An 18998-nucleotide genomic window follows, 5' to 3' on the forward strand; every position below is an offset into this window, starting at 1 on the left:
CATAAAGTTCTATTTCATTTAATTATTTGCACAATATTGTTACACAATTCTTACTAAATGATATTATTTAGATAAAGAAAAAAAACAATAAAAAGACAGCACAAATACAATTAATATAGAATTGCTCAGATACAATGAATTTACATCCTGTTTTTCAGTTAGTCCGCCCGCTTAGCTCAGTAGGTAAGAGCGTTGATCTACGGACCGCTGGGACGCGAGTTCGATCCTCGGGCGGGGCGTATGTACTCCATGACTATTTGATAAACGACATTGTGTCTGAAATCCTTAGTCCTCCACCTCTGATAATTCATGTGGGGCAGTTGGCAGTTACTTGCGGAGAACAGGTTTTTACTGGTACAGAATCCAGGACCTCGGTTAGGTTGAAAAACGGCGTTAAACCTAAAACAAAACAAGAGGACCATGATGGTCCTGAATCGCTCACCTGTCCCCACATGACCCAGTTTTAAACCGAGTATGATGTCGTTTTTTTATATTATTTGACATTGTGACCTAGTTTTTGAGCTCATGTCACCCAGTGTTGAATCTGACCTAGATATCATCAAGATAAAAATTCTAACCAATTTTCATGAAGATCCACTGAAAAATGTGGCCTCTAGAGAGGTCACAAGATTTTTTATTATTTGACCTACTGACCTAGTTATTAACGGCACGTAACCCAGTTTCGAAAATGACCTAGATATCATCAAGATGAACATTCTGACCAATTTTCATGAAGATCCATTCAAAAGTATGGCCTCTAGAGAGGTCACAAGGTTTTTCTATTTTTAGACCTACTGACCTAGTTTTTGACTGCAGTTGACCCAGTTTCGAACCTGACCTAGAAATCATCAAGATGAACATTCAGACCAACTTTCATATAGATCCCATGAAAAACATGGCCTCTAGAGAGGTCACAAGGCTTTTGTGTTATTTGACCTACTGACCTAGTTATTAAAAACATGTGACCAAATTTCGAACAAGACCTAGATATCATCAAGGTGAACATTCTGACTTACTTTCATGAAGATCCATTGAAAAGTATGGCCTCTAGAGAGGTCACAAGGTTTTTCTATTTTTAGACCTACTGACCTAGTTTTTGATCGCAGTTGAACCAGTTTCGAACTTGACCTAGATATCATCAAGATAAAAATTTTGATAAATTTTCATACAGATCCCATGAAAAATATGGCCTCTAGAGAAGTCACAAGGTTTTTTTATTATTTGACCTACTGACCTAGTTATTGATGGCATGTGACTCAGTTTCGAACTTGATCTAGATATCATCAAGGTAAACATTCTGACCAATTTTCATGAAGATCTATTCACATGTATGGCCTCTAGGGAGGTCACAAGGTTTTTCTATTTTTAGACCTTCTGACCTAGTTTTTGACCACAGTTGACCCAGTTTCGAACTTGACCTAGATATCATCAAGATGAACATTCTGACTAATCTTTATACAGATCCCTTGAAAAATATGGCCTCAAGAGAGGTCACAAGGTTTTTTTATTATTTGATCTACTGACCTAGTTTTTGATGGCACGTGACCCAGTTTCAAACTTGACCTAGATATCATCAAGATAAACATTCTGAATAACTTTCATGAAGATTCATTGAAAAGTACGGCCTCTAGAGAGGTCACAAGGTTTTTCTATTTTTAGACCTACTGACCTAGTTTTTGATCGCAGTTAACCCAGTTTCGAACTTGACCTAGATATCATCAAGATAAACATTCTGACCAACTTTCATAAAGATCCCATGAAGAATGTGACCTCTAGAGTGGTCACAAGCACGGACGCACGCACGCACGCACGGACGACGGACGACGGACGCTGCATGATCACAAAAGCTCACATTGTCACTTTGTGACATGTGAGCTAAAAAAACAAAACTGTTTTTCAGTTTTTACAAAATCATAAAAAAAAATTAAAAGTGGCCATGCTAGTTTTACTGGGCATGTATATCAGTATTTTGAACACATTTAGTGAGGAAAAAGTCAGTTTGTGAAAACAATATTTGTTATCTGGTGTTTGCACTTAGGTGACACTACCTTTCAAAATATTGTTCCTGTCTGGTGATTTACCACAGCAGATAGAAGTCTACATATATGGAACTTGGCAACATTGTTTCTTCCCCTTAGACTGAGGAATAATAGATAACAATGTAAAGCGTCTGTTGCTCTATCCTCTTTTTCCATACACTGTCCAAGTAGATTTAGAGCTGTTTCCCTGTGTCGAAGGTTTGGTTCCTGTTCAATGGTCCCGATAAGGTTGGAAAGTGCTCTTGGCTTGTCATCTTGTCTCCCGAGATAGCTGTAGGTCTTGTATTTAGGAAGCACATTTTTTTTATTAAATTTCACTGCAATGATCAGTTCTGAGCTTGGCTATTTACCAGAGTAGATAGAAGCCTACATATATGGATCTTGGCAACATTGTTTCTTTGCCGTAGTTTCAGGGATAAAGAATAACAATGTAAGGCATCAGTTGGTTGGTCTTCTTGTTCCATACACTGTCCAAGTATATTTAGGGCTGTTTCCCTGTGTCCAAGGTTTGGTTCCTGTTCAATGGTCCTGATAAGGTTGGAAAGTGCTCTTTGCTTGTCATCTTGTCTCCCAAGATAGCTGTAAGTCTTGTATTGTAGAAAGTACATGTAAGGAAGAGAATCAACAACTGTCCAGTCCATCCAGTCATCCAAAATACCTCTGAAAGCAAGGTCCTCCTCTGTAGATCTGAATAATTCATACTGTAGTTCATTTGGAATGCAGTTAATTTCACACGGCAGAAAACTGACACAGAATGCTGTAGCATACTGTAGAGCTTCTTCATTGTGATTGTCAGATATTTCATAGTATCCTCCCTTAAAAGCTTGATGGACATAATTATAACAGCCACAACCAGGCTCAACAGTGGTTTGATCATAGCTTCCTTCAATATCTTTGAGCACAATTTCTGTTCTGTAAAAATCCCCTCTACAGTAAAACATGGATGCTAGCTTCAGTTTACTTGATGAAACATCCGTGTTCAGACCCAGTGAGATCCAGCTTAGAGCTTCTGCTGATATACCATTGTACTGTTGAATGTTGAGGGAGGCCAGGACAGATCCCAGTCTTGTACAGATCCATGGTGCTAGAAGTCTGCAAGCTGTTCTGTCCAATCCTTGAGATTGATTAAAAATAGTGACAAGTTTGAAAATATACTTCAGTAATATTTGTATAGCTTCATCTCTGCTGTTGCTAATATTAGGTAGGCAAGCATTTATGCTATCATTTATCAACCGTTTGGTTTGATTTAATAAGTATCCTGAAATTATGGCACTTGTTTTGAAATAGGACAAGTTCAGCTGAAGCCTAGCACCAAGGCCATCACACTCGATCCCTAGTAATGCTGTTCCTTCACTACTTATAATATACTGCAGTATTTCAAGAATGTGAGGTTTATGTTCATGAGCAATATGTCCTGCCATCAAATTGTTCCCATGTATGATGAAATGTTGGCAGTTTTCATTCAGAGTACTGGTGTACAGGACAAATAAACAAAATGATAGACAAACAAGTAAGTTTTGTTCTCTCCAGAAACTAGACTGTATATTTGCAATTACTTTGAACAGAACTGTTTTACACATGAAACTTGAAATGGTACCTTCATAGTGTGGCTTGATGTAAGATTTTAATATCATCTTCATCAACACATAACATCTGATCTGTGTGATATTGAGATTAAACATTAAACACCTTTCTGCTAGAGCTGTTGATATTCTCCATTCAAGCTCCTCATTTTCACTTTGCTTGCTTCCAACTCCAACAACAAAACATCCAGTGTTGCTACAATATCTCTTCATGTCATCTGAAGGCCACTGACCTGCACCTTGCAGGTTTAACCATTGTCTAGCTTGTAGAGGCCATGTTTTACAGGGGTAAGCAGGAACAATGTCTGCCTCACTAACCCCAGGTTGGCCAAGTGTTGTATATGCTGGACCATTGTTTACACATCCTGTCATTCTATGACAATCTGCTACTTTTGCAGATATTATCGCATTACTTAATAGTATTCTTCCAGTCCTGTCTTGGAAAAAGTATTCATTAGGTACATCATTGTGTGGAAGAGGAGCGTCGTCTCTCAGGAGTTGTAGCAAACAGTAACCAGGGGATACAGTATCATCTTGAATCATTAGTAGATGATTGCTAGGTTGCCAGTCACTCCAGTCTTGTACTATCTGGAAGTCATTTGGATATATAAGACAGTCAGTGTCTGAGTCAAGTCCCAGTGTAGTTGTGCCTTCTGACTGACTACCTAAAATGTACAATGTATACTTCTCATCCTTTATTTGTAATACATTTTTAAACATAGATTCTACCAGCATAGATAGTCTTCTTCTCTTCAACACCATCCTCTCATCCACTCCTATATCAGCAAGAACCTCTGACAGTCCCACTGACACAGTTTCTGTATAATCTGGTGCTTGAAACATTCTGAAAATAACATAACCTAAATACATGTAATTACTTTGTAGACTAATATGTACTTGAAATTCTACAGTTCATAGTTAACATTGATGCTGGAGTCTTTAGTATGAGGAAACAATGTGAAAAATAACAGATCTCATTTGATAATTTGCATAATTTGATAATGATTTAGACTGATACCTAGATATCTAATATCATGATTGTACTAGCACTTTCATTTTTTCCATTTTTTTTTCATATTGTATATAAACTATGCTGCCTGAGAGAAATAATTTAAAATGTCTGACAGATCACTTAAACACACAAAATAAAGACAACTTGTAGATCTAGATTTTTTTGTTTTGGTAAGAAGTCAGCAAAATTGATTACATCTTTTCTGATGTGCTGTCTGATATCAAACAGACCACAATAAAATATTTTAAATAAATTATACAGCTTTGATACATGTGAAAGTAAATACCTTAAAGTTTGTTTTGGTTTGATGTCAGCAAATTAATAAATAACCTCAAATTCCTAATAACGTTTTAACTGCGTAGTTGTGGTCTGTTTGAAGGTTGTGTAGTTAGTCTATATTTATAGGTTAATGGGAATATCATTTTTTTACTTCCTCTTTCTGTTTTAAATGGAAGATAACTCAAATATTAAATTAGTATTTATCTGCCTTTAAAGTGGTGCTTTTGAATAAAAGATAAAAAGTTTGAATTATGTTTTGAATTGATATTGCATGAGAAAAGTCTATAAAACATTGTACAAAATTAATGCATTTTGGAAATATTTAAAAAATTCAGGAAGCTTATTATGTCTCACATATACAGTTTGGGTGACATTGATTTAGTACTGATCGTCTGTCTGTTGGTACAAAATTATGTCTCCCACCACATTGTGGTGTGGGAGACATTATTGAATTACTCCAGTGTGTGTGTGTGTGTGCGTGTGCGTGTGCGTGTGTGTGTGTGTGTGTCACAGAGCCTGTCCACACTCTAAGTTGAACTTTTCTCATCTGATTTTCATCAAACTTAAACAAAATGTGTTTGACAAGTTCGATAACTAGCCAAATTAGTCTAGGCATATTGAGTTATGACCCTTGAATTACCAAAAAATTGGCCTTTTTACTCTTGTCCGCTTTCTAACTCTAAGTTTCCATCTGATCTTCACCAAACTTGAACAAAATGTTTTTGACCATGAGACTTTGGCTAAGTTTGATAACTAGCCAAATCAGTCTAGGCATTTTGGAGTTACAGTCCTTGAATTACCCAAAAATCAGCCTTTTTACTGTTGTCCGCACTCTAAGTCAAACATTTTTCGTCCGATCTTCACCAGTCTTGAACAAAATGTGTTTGACCATGAATCCTCGCCTAAGTTCGATAACCAGCCAAATCGGTCTAGACATTTTGGAATTACGGCCCTTGAATTATCTAAAATCGGCCGTTTTACTCTTGTTTGCACTCTAAGTCTATTATTTCTCATCCAATCTTCACCAAACTTGAATAAAATGTGTTTGACCATGAGACTTCAGCCAACTTTTATAACTAGCCAAATTGGTTCAAGCATGTTGGAGTTATGGCCCTTGAATTACCGAAAAATCTGTCTTTTTAGCTCGACTATTCATAGAATAGTAGAGCTATTGGACTCGCCCATGCGTCGGCGTCCGCGTCTGCGTCGGAATCGGCGTTCGCGTCCCGATTTGGTTAAGTTTTTGTATGTAAGCTGGTATCTCGGCAACCACTTGTGGGAATGGATTAAAACTTCACACGCTTATTCACTGTGACAAACTGACTTACATTGCACAGGTTCCATAACTCTGTTTTGCTTTTTTACAAAATTATGCCCCTTTTTTGACTTAGAAATGTTTCGTTAAGGTTTTGTATGTAAGCTGGTATCTCAGTAACCACTTGTGGGAATGGATTGAAACTTCACACATGTATTAACTGTGATAAACTGACTTACATTGCACAGGTTCCATAACTCTATCTTGCTTTTTTACAAAATTATGCCCCTTTTTCGACTTAGAATTTTTTGGTTAAGGTTTTGTATGTAAGCTGGTATCTCAGTAACCACTTGTGGGAATGGATTGAAACTTCACACACTTATTAACTGTGATAAACTGACTTACATTGCACAGGTTCCATAACTCTATTTTGCTTTTTTACAAAATTATGCCCCTTTTTCAACTTAGAAATTTTTGGTTAAGGTTTTGTATGTAAGCTGGTATCTCAGTACTCACTAATGGGAATGGATTGAAACTTCACACACTTGTTCACTGTCATGATCTGACATGCACAAAGTAGGTCCCATAACTCTATTTTGCTTTTTTACAAAATCATGCCCCTTTTTCAACATAGAAATTTTTGGTTAAGTTTTTGTATGTAAGCTGGTATCTCAATATCCACTAATGGAAAAGGATTGAAACGTCACACACTTGTTCACTGTCATAATATGACATGCAGTGCAAAGGGTCAATAACTCAACATCGCATTTTACAAAATTATGCCCCTTTTTCAACTTAGGTGTTTTTGGTTAAATTCTTATATGTAAGCTGGTATCTCAGTACCCACTTATGGGAATGGATTGAAACTTCACACACTTGTCCACTGGCATGAGCTGATAAGCACTATGCAGGTTCCATAACCCTATTTTGCTTTTTTTACTAAATTATGCCCCTTTTTCGACTTTCTTATTCATTCAATCGACAAGGCTGTTGAATAGTCGAGCGTTGCTGTCCTTCGACAGCTCTTGTTACTCTTGTCCGATCTCTAAGTCAAACATTTATCATCTGATCTTCACCAAATTTAAACAAAATGTGTTTGATCATAAGACCTCAGCCAAGTTCGATAACTAGCCAAATCCGTCCAAGCACTTTTGAATTAAGGCCCTTGGATTACTGATTGGATCCACTTGTCCAGACCAAAGAAGTATAAAATACACAGAATGGCAACTGGCTTTAATCTCACGTGATCTCGCGTCCGAGCATGATTCGGCGTTACCTTAGTGAGGCGAGCATAGAGTTGCAATCTGTACCTTTAAAACTACATGTAAAACACATGTTAGCTTCTAAAACAACATTTGTTTAATATGAAATAGTCTTAAGCGCAAAATACAAGTTTATTACTATCAAAAAAGCGTGGTCATACGGTGATAATTAATAATTGACAGTGGCATATCTTTCGCATACAAAATGGCACGTGGAGAACTTCCAGTAATGAGATCTCGTTTGCAGCCGCGGGATGTTGGCGAGATTTGCTCTATCTGCCTTTGAAGTTGCCGATCTATTTATTTTTATAACTCTTTGTCCAGATCATCTAATTTGGTCCACTTGTCTAAACCATCTAGAGAAACTAGACATTTTTCATAGGGACAGTTAGGGGAGACATGCACTTTTCTCAGATCATCTCTAGTTTCTCCTTGCAGCTCATCCGAATTTATACCAAACTTCCCAAGAGTTAGCATTGCCAAAAATGAAGTGAGGATAAATATCAAATTGGGAAGCCTAGTTGACATTTTGTACTGGCCCGCCCGCTTAGCTCAGTAGGTAGAGCGTCGGTCTACAGATCGCGGGGTCGTGAGTTCAATCCTCGGGCGGGGTGTATGTTCTCCGTGACTATTTGATAAACGACATTGTGTCTGAAATCATTAGTCCTCCACCTCTGTTTCATGTGGGGAAGTTGGCAGTTACTTGCGGAGAACAGGTTTGTACTGGTTCAGAATCCAGGAACACTGGTTAGGTTAACTGCCTGCAGTTATATGACTGAAATACTGTTGAAAAACGACGTTAAACCCAAAACAAACAAACAAAACATTTTGTACTGTGATTTTCAATGGAGTTACTGCCCTTGATTCATTAACTTTTATGATTTATGGCCACTCCTCTTAAGTTTCTTTGGTATTTCAGCAAAACCTCACAGGAGTGATGAGTGGCAAGCCTCAATGTCCATATTATGAACATGTTCTGGCTCAGTGTTTTTCAGGGGAGTTATGGCCCTTGATTCATCATATTTTACCTTGTCCACACAACTGCTCTGATACCACCAGGAGAAATTACACCAAACTTTACTGAAATGATTACTGCCAAGCCTAATAATGCATATCCAAGGCATGGTCTAGTCTTATTATGTATATTATCAGAATATTCGTGTTCATTAATTTTTAGGAGAGTTATGGGATACTTTTACATTTCATGATATTTGGTAACTTCTCTTAGATCATAGTGCAGATCCCTTCAAAGCTTTCAGAAATTTCCATTGCCAAGCTTATCAACTAATTGTGCATATTATCGGCATGTTCCGGTTCAGTGATTTTCATCAGAGTTATGGCCCTTGATTTCCTTTATTTTACAGTGTTTATACTGCTTGCAGTATACCATATTGCTGAATTTCATCAAACCTCACAAGTGATAAGTGTGAAGCATATCTGTGCTTATCATTCGGCATAATCTGCTTTTATGACTTTTAGTGGAGTCTTGACCATTGATATTCCGCATTCTTTGATGTCTAAGCTACTTCTCCTAATGTCCCTGGTTGGAATTTAACCAAACTTAATAGAAGGGATCACCACCAAGCCTGGTTTGGTATATCATTGGAATTTCATGGTTCAGTGATTTTTGCTAGAGATATGACCCTTAAGTTGTGGCATTTTTAGCTTGACTATACAAAGTATCGGGAGAGCTATCCTACTCGACCCGGCGTCGGCGTCTTTCTGCGTCCCAACCTTGGTTAAAGTTTTTTTTTACACTTTCTATTTTTTCAACTTACCTCTGTAATTACTTGATGGATTTGATTCAAACTTGAAATACTTATTCCTCATCATCATCCACATCATCTGACATAAGGGTCATAACTGTGGCACCAATATTTCATGTATTATCCTCCCTTTTCACTAAGATTTTCAGGTTAGAAGTTTTGATGCACTTTCACTCTATCTCTGTTATTACTGAATGGATTTGATTCAAACTTAAAATAGTTGTTCAACATCATCACCCACATCATATGACACAAGGTGCATAACTCTGGCACCATTTTTACATGAGTTATTCCCCTTTTTACTTAGAATTTCAGTTTAAAGTTTTGGTGCACTTTCACTCTACCTCTGTTATTACTGAATGGATTTGATTCAAACTTAAAATAGTCGTTCAGCATCATCACCCACATCATATGACACAATATGCATAACTCTGGCATAATTTTTTATGAATTCTTCCCCTTTTTACTTAGAATTTCAGGTTAAAGTTTTATGCACTTTCACTCTATCTTTGTTATTACTGAATGGATCTGATTCAAACTTAAACAATTGTTCAACATCATTACCATTACATATGACACAGGTGCATAAGTCTGGGACCAATTTTTCATGCATTATTTCCCCTTTTTACTTAGAATTTTAGGTTAAAGTTTTGATGCACTTTCACTCTGTCTCTGTTATTACTGAATGGATTTGATTCAAACTTAAAATAGTTGTTCAACATCATTACCCACACCATATGATGCAAGGTGCATAACTCTGGCACCAATTTTTCATTAACTATTCCCCCTTTTTACTTAGAATTTAAGGTTAAAGTTTTGATGCACTTTCACTCTGTCTCTGTTATTACTGAATGGATTTGATTCAAACTTAAAATAGTTGTTCAACATCATCAACCACACATATGACACAAGGTGCATAACTCTGGCACAAATATTTAATGAAGTATACCCCTTTTTGCTTAGGATATACTTATATAGTATTTTGATACATTTTATCTTTACCTCTCTTATTACTTTAAGTTGATATTTTTGACATAGACTCAGGCTGTTGTGCAATTGGAGTCATTGAACAATCCAGTGACAGCTCTAGTTTCCTCAGATGTGCCCAGTTTCACTATCCAGCATCAAAATAGTCGAGCGCACTGTCTCCTGTGACAGCTCTTGTATAATTTCTGTGTGCGGGTGATGGAAAACATACATTGAAAATATTTTTGGTTAAATCTGAAAAAAAAAATTGCTTTTTTGTTATTAAGGGTTGATAATACCCTTTTTTTGTTCTAGTGCTTCATGGTTGGACATATTGGACATAATTTTGGAAGTACTGCTGCTTGATATTTGTGAGTGTTTTTGCATGTTGCCCTTTTTGCAAACCAAACTCAGGAAACAGTTTATATATTTCTGTTTCAGAGCCAGTGAAGCAGATGTCAAAGTTGTTGTTGTAGATGTTTCTAGCCAGGATGTCATGAATTTTATGAACATAGAACAATTTTTGTCACATCATTTAACTGAACTTGGACTAAATAGAACTAAGATAGGTTTTGAAAATTCAGATTGTAATGTTGGAAGAAATATTCAGGAACTCGCCAATACTATCATTTTGTTTAATAAAGTTGATTTAGCACAAAATAACAATATTTCAAAGCTTCTCAATGCATTTAATGATGTTGAAAGAACTAAAACAAATAGAAGGAAAACTGATGATCTAAATTTAAAAGATTTAAATGAAAACTATGTAAATGAAGATGTTGAAATCCCTGTAGAAAAACTACGAAGGATAAGTGAGATAAGTGATAATGATACTGACTGTATTGAAATCCATGTAGAAAATCTACACAAGATGAGTGAAAACACTGATGACAAAAGATATTATTGTGATATAGAGATAAAAACCACAACATACAAAGAAGATGGGTCAACATCACTGTCACCATGGATATGATATGGTTTCAAGTTTTTAATTCACTCCACGTTTAAAATAGAATAGAATAGAAGTTTAGATTTGCTCTAAGGCCTCCTGCCCATACAGACATTTTACAAAACAACAAAATACAAATCATGTGCACATTCATTATAAGGAGTAAAAGAAAGTAACATATATCAAATATTGTATTAAAGTTTTAGCAACTAACATTTGACTTTTGTTTATCAAAAGCGTTATATCAGAAAGTAGTAATAGATTAGGTATAATTCGCATTGAGGAGTTACATGACAAGACATTCAATGTTTCATTTTTTTTATTAGCTCACCTGAGCCAGAGGCTTTTGTGACCGCTCATTGTCCGTCGTGTGTCGTCCGTCCGTCAACATTTTCCAAAAAAATCTTCTTCTTGAAAACCACTGGACAGAATTACACCAAACTTCACAGGAATGATCCTTAGGTAGCCCCCTTTCAAAATAGTTCAAAGAATTGAATTCCATGCAGAACTCTGGTTGCCATGGCAACCAAAATAAAAGCTTTAAAAATCTTCTTGTCAAAAACTGCAAGGTACAGAGCCTTGATATTTGGCATGTGACATCATCTAATGGTTCTCCATGAAGATTGTTCAAATTGTGCCCATGGGTGAAAAGAGGCCCTGCCCCGGGGGTCACAAGTTTTACATAGACTTATATAGGAAAAAAACTTTAAAAATCTTCTTGTCTTAAACCACAAGACCTAGGCCTTTGATATTTGGTATGTAGCATTGCCTTGTGGTCCTCTACCAAAATTGTTCAAATTATAACCCTGGGGAGAAAAGAGGCCCTGCCCCGGGGGTCTCAAGTTTTATTTAGACTTTTATAAGAAAAAACTTTTAAAATATTTATGGCTGAAACTGCAGGGCCTATGCTTTTAATATTTGGCATGTTTCATTGCCTTGTGGTCATCTACCAAAATTTTTCAAATTGTGCCCCTGGGGTGGAAAGAGGCCCTGCTCTTGGGGTCCCAAATTTAACATAGCCTTATATAGGGAAAACAATATAAAAATCTTCTTGTCTGAAAGTTCAAGACCTAGGCCTTTGATATTTGTTATGTAGCATTGCCTAGTGGATCTCTAACAAGATTATTCAAATTATGCCTCTGGGATTAAAAGAGGCCCCGACCTGGGGGTCACTTGTTATATGAGTTATATAGGAATAAATACTTCAAAAATTATCAGATCATATTTCCTAGACTGTTTAATTATAGTTTCCTGATGACCCCAAGCGATTAGGGGGTCACTTGATTTTGACCTTGACCTACGGACCTACTTTCTTGTTTTTTTTAGATGCAGCCTTGAAATTTGGATGACATGTACAGTTTTGCACACCGATCTTAAAACTGGCTTTTAGTGACCATGAATGTGACCTACTGACCTACTTTCTAATATCTTAGCATCAGTTTGCCATTTTAAACATGTGGCTCATATTACTCAGGTGAGCGATTCAGGGTCATCATGACCCTCTTGTTGACATTAGGATATTAAATTTATTTTGGGTTGGACTAGTTTAAAGACAGGCCAAATAATGAAGACTTTATTTTAAAAAGTATATAATGTTTGTTTTATTGTATTTCTATTTGTATTTCTTTTTGTTGGGTTTAACATGCTGATACAATTTCAGGCCATACAGTGAAGTTCCAGCTTTGGTGGTGAAGGAAGACTCCCAGGTACCCCTCCATACACCGTTTCGCCATGGGCAGGCACCTGGGTAGAACCACCGACCTTCTGTAAGCCAGCTGGATAGCTTCCTAGCTCACATGTAGAAAAATGTGGGTTTGAGACGGAGTGAATGAGTCTCAAACCCACATCAGTGAGGGGCAATTGATTCGAAGTCAGTGACCACGGAGCCCCCTTGTTTTGTTATTGTAACAGTATCTTACAATATCTTTCACTGACTGGACGTCAGAATATGATCCAGTACTTTTATAAATCGAGGTATTCAGGAGTGAAAGATATTTTAATCTTGCATGTAAAACACACAAAATTTCTTTTCATTTTCAATAGTTGTAACCAAATGCTCATTTTGTAGTTCTGTGCCCTTGATAGTTTTCACTGTAAAAGTAACAGATATATTTCACTGCTATATCTCAATAATTCACTGAAAATATGCGATAAAAGTCTAGTATTTTAATGTTTTAAGTGTACATAGAAGAAACAATTCATATGTCAAATATAAATGCTGTAAATATGTATTTAGTAACTCTAACATAACTGAATTGCAAGTTAATGTGTGTAATGGTTGGATATAATCTCGAAGCCTTTTTGTTCAGGTTTTTTCCCATATTATATAAATATTGCATTCCTGAGAGGGTAATATGAAAACTGTTCATCTAGAGAAATGTAAATATTGACTGAAGAATTAACCGTGGGGTATATCTGTTGACGGTTCCAACATTTATTTTATTTTACTGAAAACAAAATGGGTTTAAACATTTATTTAAAAGAAAATCGACATACTGTGAAATCATTAATTTTCGTGGGGGACTAATTTTCGTGAATTTCGTGGTTGAGTCAAACCACGAAATTTAATCCCAACGAACAAGTAAAATTCTCATTAATTTAATGTTCCAAAGTTAATTCATATCCTCATGAAATTGTTGTTATGATCAAAACCACGAAATTTCATGCCCAAAGAAGTGCTCAAAGGTGAGCTTTAGTGATCACCCTGTGTCCGTCGTCGTCCGTCCGTCGTCATTCGTCCATCATCAACAATTTGATGGTTAACACTAGAGGTTACAATATTGGCCCAATCTTAATGAAACTCAGTCAGTATGTTACTCTCAATAAAGTCTTGGACAAGTTTGATATTGGGTCATCTGGGGTCAAAAACTAGGTCACCAGGTCAAATCAAAGGAAAAACTTGTTAACACTCTAGAGGTCACAATTTGGGCCTAATCTTAATGAAACTTGGTCAGAATGTTACCCTTAAAAAAGTCTTGGACATATTCGATATTGGGTCATCCACGTTAAAAACCTAGGTCACCAGGTCAAATCAAAGGAAAAACTTGTTAACACTGTAGAGGCCAGATTTATGACTGTACCTTCATGAAACTTGATCAGAATGTAAATCTTGATCATCTCAGGGTTCAGTTTGAATCTGGGTTATGTAGAATTAAAAAATAGGTCACCAGGTTAAATCAAAATGAAAGCTAGTTTACACTGTAGAGGCCACATTTATGATCATATCTTAATGAAACTTGGTCAGAATGTTAATAATTGATGATCTTTAAGTCATGTTTAGATCTGGGTCAGGTGGGATAAAAAACTAGGTCACTAGGTCAAATCAAAGGAAAAGCTAGTTAACATTTTAGAGGCCACATTTAAACCATACCTTAATGAAACTTGGTCAGAATGTAAATCTTGATGATCTATAGGTCAAGTTTAAATCTGGGTCAGGTGGGGTCAAAAACTAGGTCACCGGATCAAATCAAAGGAAAAGCTTGTTAACACTTTAGAGGCCACATTTATGACTGTATCTTCATGAAACTTAGTCAAAAAGATAATCTTGATGATCTTTAGGTCAAGTTGGAATCATGGTCATGTGGGATCCAAAACTAGGTCACTGGGTCAAATCAAAGGAAAAGTTAGTTAACACTTTAGAAGCCACATTTATGACCATATCTTAATGAAACCATCTGTATGATCTTTAGGTCAATAGGTCAGGTGAGCGATACAGGGCCTTCATGGCCCTCTTGTTTTTAAATATCACCATAAAGTAGAATACCAGCAACAAATATATAAATATGTGTAAGGTCCATGTACATACATTGTACAGTACTCGCTTTTTCTGATTTTATTTTGATAATCTCATCTCTCATAAGATGTCACTGTGAAATAATACCCAATGGCCGTCATGCAAACGGTTACTATAACAAGAAAATAATGTCATGTAACTCCTCAGTGCAAATTATACCTGATGGTTATAATCAGAATGGGTAATATGAAATAAAGAAAAATCACATGAGCAAAAAAAAAACAACTAGCACTTGTGGGCATGAGATACTAAATCACTTGGGAAAATATGATGATATTCCTTGTAAACCAAAAAAGGAACTTGCATTGAGCATTCACAAGAGTTATAGTAATATACTAGTACAGTATAAACTTTATTTCCAACGTCTCTGAAGATCAAAAAACTCTCCTGAAAGCCAGGTATTTTCTTTCCTGTCGAGACAAAATTCTCGGTACATGCATCTGTAAATTATTATCACCAGAGCAACAACCACAGCACAGCGAACTTATTTGGGTAGTTTCCAATGTTTTATCCTCTCTAGAGGTTGTACTATATTACGACATGACTAAGCAGCTTGTGACAATCCGGTTCTTTTTACAGTATGAAGCAGATGGGAGTTAGCAAAGGCGAGAGGTCATCAGCTGTGTGTTTTATTTCTTGTCTAACTGGTGAGGGTTTGGACAACTTTTTAGACATTCTCAAAAACATGGTAGCTGACATGTAAGTTGAAACATGTTTATCTTTGTATAAAATAAGCTAAGACTGTGTTAACTATCGGCAATGTTTTTACTGGAGTGTTCAAACTTGTGTTATCTGCTAATGTTGCCATTAATTACAATTGATTTGAGTACTTAGCAATGAATTTTCCCAAAGAAATAATAAACAACAGAATCAAAACTGGCTGTTTTCTAGTGAAATTATGTATCATTGTGATCAGTACATCAAACACCTAGATGCTTATTTAATAAAGAGAAAGAAAGCGGTTTAACACATAAATGGATCTCATGGTCAAAATTTCCATAGGCCCACATAGTAATGTTTTGTGTTATTGGGCTTTCCTAATACATTTACATTTTTGATGCCACCTGCTGAGGATGAAAAAAAATTCCATGGCCAAGAAATATACCTGCTAACCATCACTTTTGGGCACTTTTTTCTCTTTGAACTCTGTTACCTATAGTCCGACAGTGATTTTTAGCTTGACTATTCAAAGAATAGGTAGAGCTATTGGTCTCGCCCATGCGTCCACGTCCTGATTTGATTAAGTTTTTCATGTAAGCTGGTATCTCATGAACTTCTTGTGGGAATGGATTAAAACTTCAGACACTTATGAAACTGACTTAGTAATACATACCGTAACTCCTTTTTAGCTCACCTGTCACGTGACAAGGTGAGCTATTGTGACCGCTTGATGTGCGTCGTCCGTCGTGCGTCGTTCGTCAACAATTTCTAAAAAAATCTTCTTCTTGAAAACCACTTGGCAGAATTACACCAAACTTCACAGGAATGATCCTTGGGTGGCCCCCTTTCAAAATTATTCAAAGAATTGAATTCCATGCAGAACTCTGGTTGCCATGGCAACTGAAAGGAAAAACTTTAAAAATCTTCTCAAAAACCAGAAGCCCTAGAGCTTAGATATTTGGTGTGAAGCATTGCCTAGTAGACCTCTACCAAGATTTTTCAAATCATGACCCCCGGGTCAAAATTGACCCCGCCCCAGGGGTCACTTGATTTTACATAGGAATATATTAAAAAATCTTCTTCTCAAAAACCAGAAGCCCTAGAGCTTAGATATTTGACATGTAGCATTGCCTAGTAGACCTCCACTAAAGTTGTTCAAATTATGACCCGGGGGTCAAAATTGACCCCGCCCTAGGGGTCACTTGATTTTTCATAGGAAAATCTTCAAAAAATTTCTAAAAATAAACCAGAAGGCATAGAGCTTAGATATTTCACATGTAGCATTACCTAGTGGACTTCTACAAAATTTGTTCATATCATGACCCCCTGGATCAAAATTGACCCCGCCTAAGGGGTCACTTGATCTTACATAGGAAAATCTTCAAAAAAATTCTAAAAATAAACGAGAAGGCCTAGAGCCTAGATATTTCACTTGTAGCATTGTCTAGTGGACCTCTACAAAATTTGTTCAAATCATGTCCCCCTGGTCAAACTTGACTCCGCCCTAGGGGTCACTTGATTTTACATAGGAATATATTAAAAAATCTTCTTCTCAAAAACCAGAAGCCCTAGAGCTTAGATATTTGACATGTAGCATTGCCTAGTGGACCTCCACTAAAATTGTTCAAATTATGACCCGGAGGTCAAAATTGACCCCGCCCTAGGGGTCACTTGATTTTTCATAGGAAAATCTTCAAAAAATTTCTAAAAATAAACCAGAAGGCCTAGAGCCTAGATATTTCACATGTAGCATTACCTAGTGGACTTCTACAAAATTTGTTCATATCATGACCCCCTGGATCAAAATTGACCCCGCCTAAGGGGTCACTTGATTTTACATAGGAAAATCTTCAAAAAAATTCTAAAAATAAACGAGAAGGCCTAGAGCCTAGATATTTCACTTGTAGCATTGTCTAGTGGACCTCTACAAAATTTGTTCAAATCATGTCCCCCTGGTCAAACTTGACTCCGCCCTAGGGGTCACTTGATTTTACATAGGAATATATTAAAAAATCTTCTTCTCAAAAACCAGAAGCCCTAGAGCTTAGATATTTGACATGTAGCATTGCCTAGTGGACCTCCACTAAAATTGTTCAAATTATGACCCGGAGGTCAAAATTGACCCCGCCCTAGGGGTCACTTGATTTTTCATAGGAAAATCTTCAAAAAATTTCTAAAAATAAACCAGAAGGCCTAGAGCTTAGATATTTCACATGTAGCATTACCTAGTGGACTTCTACAAAATTTGTTCATATCATGACCCCCTGGATCAAAATTGACCCCGCCTAAGGGGTCACTTGATTTTACATAGGAAAATCTTCAAAAAAATTCTAAAAATAAACGAGAAGGTCTAGAGCCTAGATATTTCACTTGTAGCATTGTCTAGTGGACCTCTACAAAATTTGTTCAAATCATGTCCCCCTGATCAAAATTGACTCCGCCCTAGGGGTCACTTGATTTTACATAGGAAAATCTTAAAAAAAATCTAAAAATAAACCAGAAGGCCTAGATCTTAGATATTTGACATGTAGCATTGCCTAGCAGACTTTTACAAAATTTATTCAAATCATGACCCCTGGGGTCAAATTGACCCGCCCCATGGGGTTACTTGGTTGTACATAGAAAAATCTTCAGAATTTTCTAAAAATAAACCAGAAGGCCTAGAGCTTAGATATTTGACATGTAGCATTGCCTAGTGGACCTCTACAAAAAGTTTTCAAATCTTGTTTTTAAAGTTACTTTAAGAAATTTCAACTATATTTTCTCATAATTCTTTTGATTGATTTTTATTTTGATCTTTTGACCTTGAAGACTTGTCCTTAAGTGCAATGATAACAGGTGAGCGATATAGGGCTATCATGGCCCTCTTGTTTCAAAATTATGCCACTTTTTGGACTTTTTGGAAATTTTTTGTTTAAGGTTTTGTATGTAAGGTGGTATCTCAGTATCCAACAATGGGAATGGATTGAAACTTCACACACTTGTTTACTGTAATGATATGACATGCATTGCATAAGTTAGATAACTCTGCATTTTTACAAAATTATGCCCTTTTTTCAACTTAACTGTTTTTGGTTAAATTGTTATGTGTAAGCTGGTATCTCAGTACCCATAAATGGGAATGGTTTGAAACTTCACACACTTGTTCACTGTCATGATCTGACGTGCAGTGTATGGTTCTATAAACCTTCTTTACATTTTTACAGAATAATGCCCCTTTACTTATAACTTTATGGTTAAGGTTTTGTATTTAAGCTGGTATATCTCAATATCTGATGGGATTGAAACTTCACACACTTGTCCTCAGTCATAAGCTGATAAATACTGTTCAGATTTGTAGGTTCATAACTGTTTTGCATTTGTACAAAAATATGCCCCTTTTTCCGACTTTGTATTCATTCAGTTGACAAGACAGTCGAGCATTGCTACATTCT

The 18998-nt window shown here is 36.4% G+C and overlaps 1 protein-coding gene across 1 annotated transcript in view; it reads left to right on the plus strand.

The window, feature by feature from the left end:
* The window catches only part of LOC123523109 (tRNA modification GTPase GTPBP3, mitochondrial-like), a 39591-nt gene that overhangs the window by 19865 nt on the left and 728 nt on the right, over nt 1-18998 (plus strand). Inside the window, exons 10-12 of the mRNA XM_053550325.1 lie at nt 10604-11107; nt 12772-12858; nt 15484-15603. Of these exons, the coding sequence (XP_053406300.1) occupies nt 10604-11107; nt 12772-12858; nt 15484-15603 (711 nt within the window). The remainder of the gene's footprint in view (nt 1-10603; nt 11108-12771; nt 12859-15483; nt 15604-18998) is intronic.

This window comes from Mercenaria mercenaria, chromosome 8 (assembly GCF_021730395.1).
Source record: "Mercenaria mercenaria strain notata chromosome 8, MADL_Memer_1, whole genome shotgun sequence".
NCBI classification, from domain to species: domain Eukaryota; kingdom Metazoa; phylum Mollusca; class Bivalvia; order Venerida; family Veneridae; genus Mercenaria; species Mercenaria mercenaria.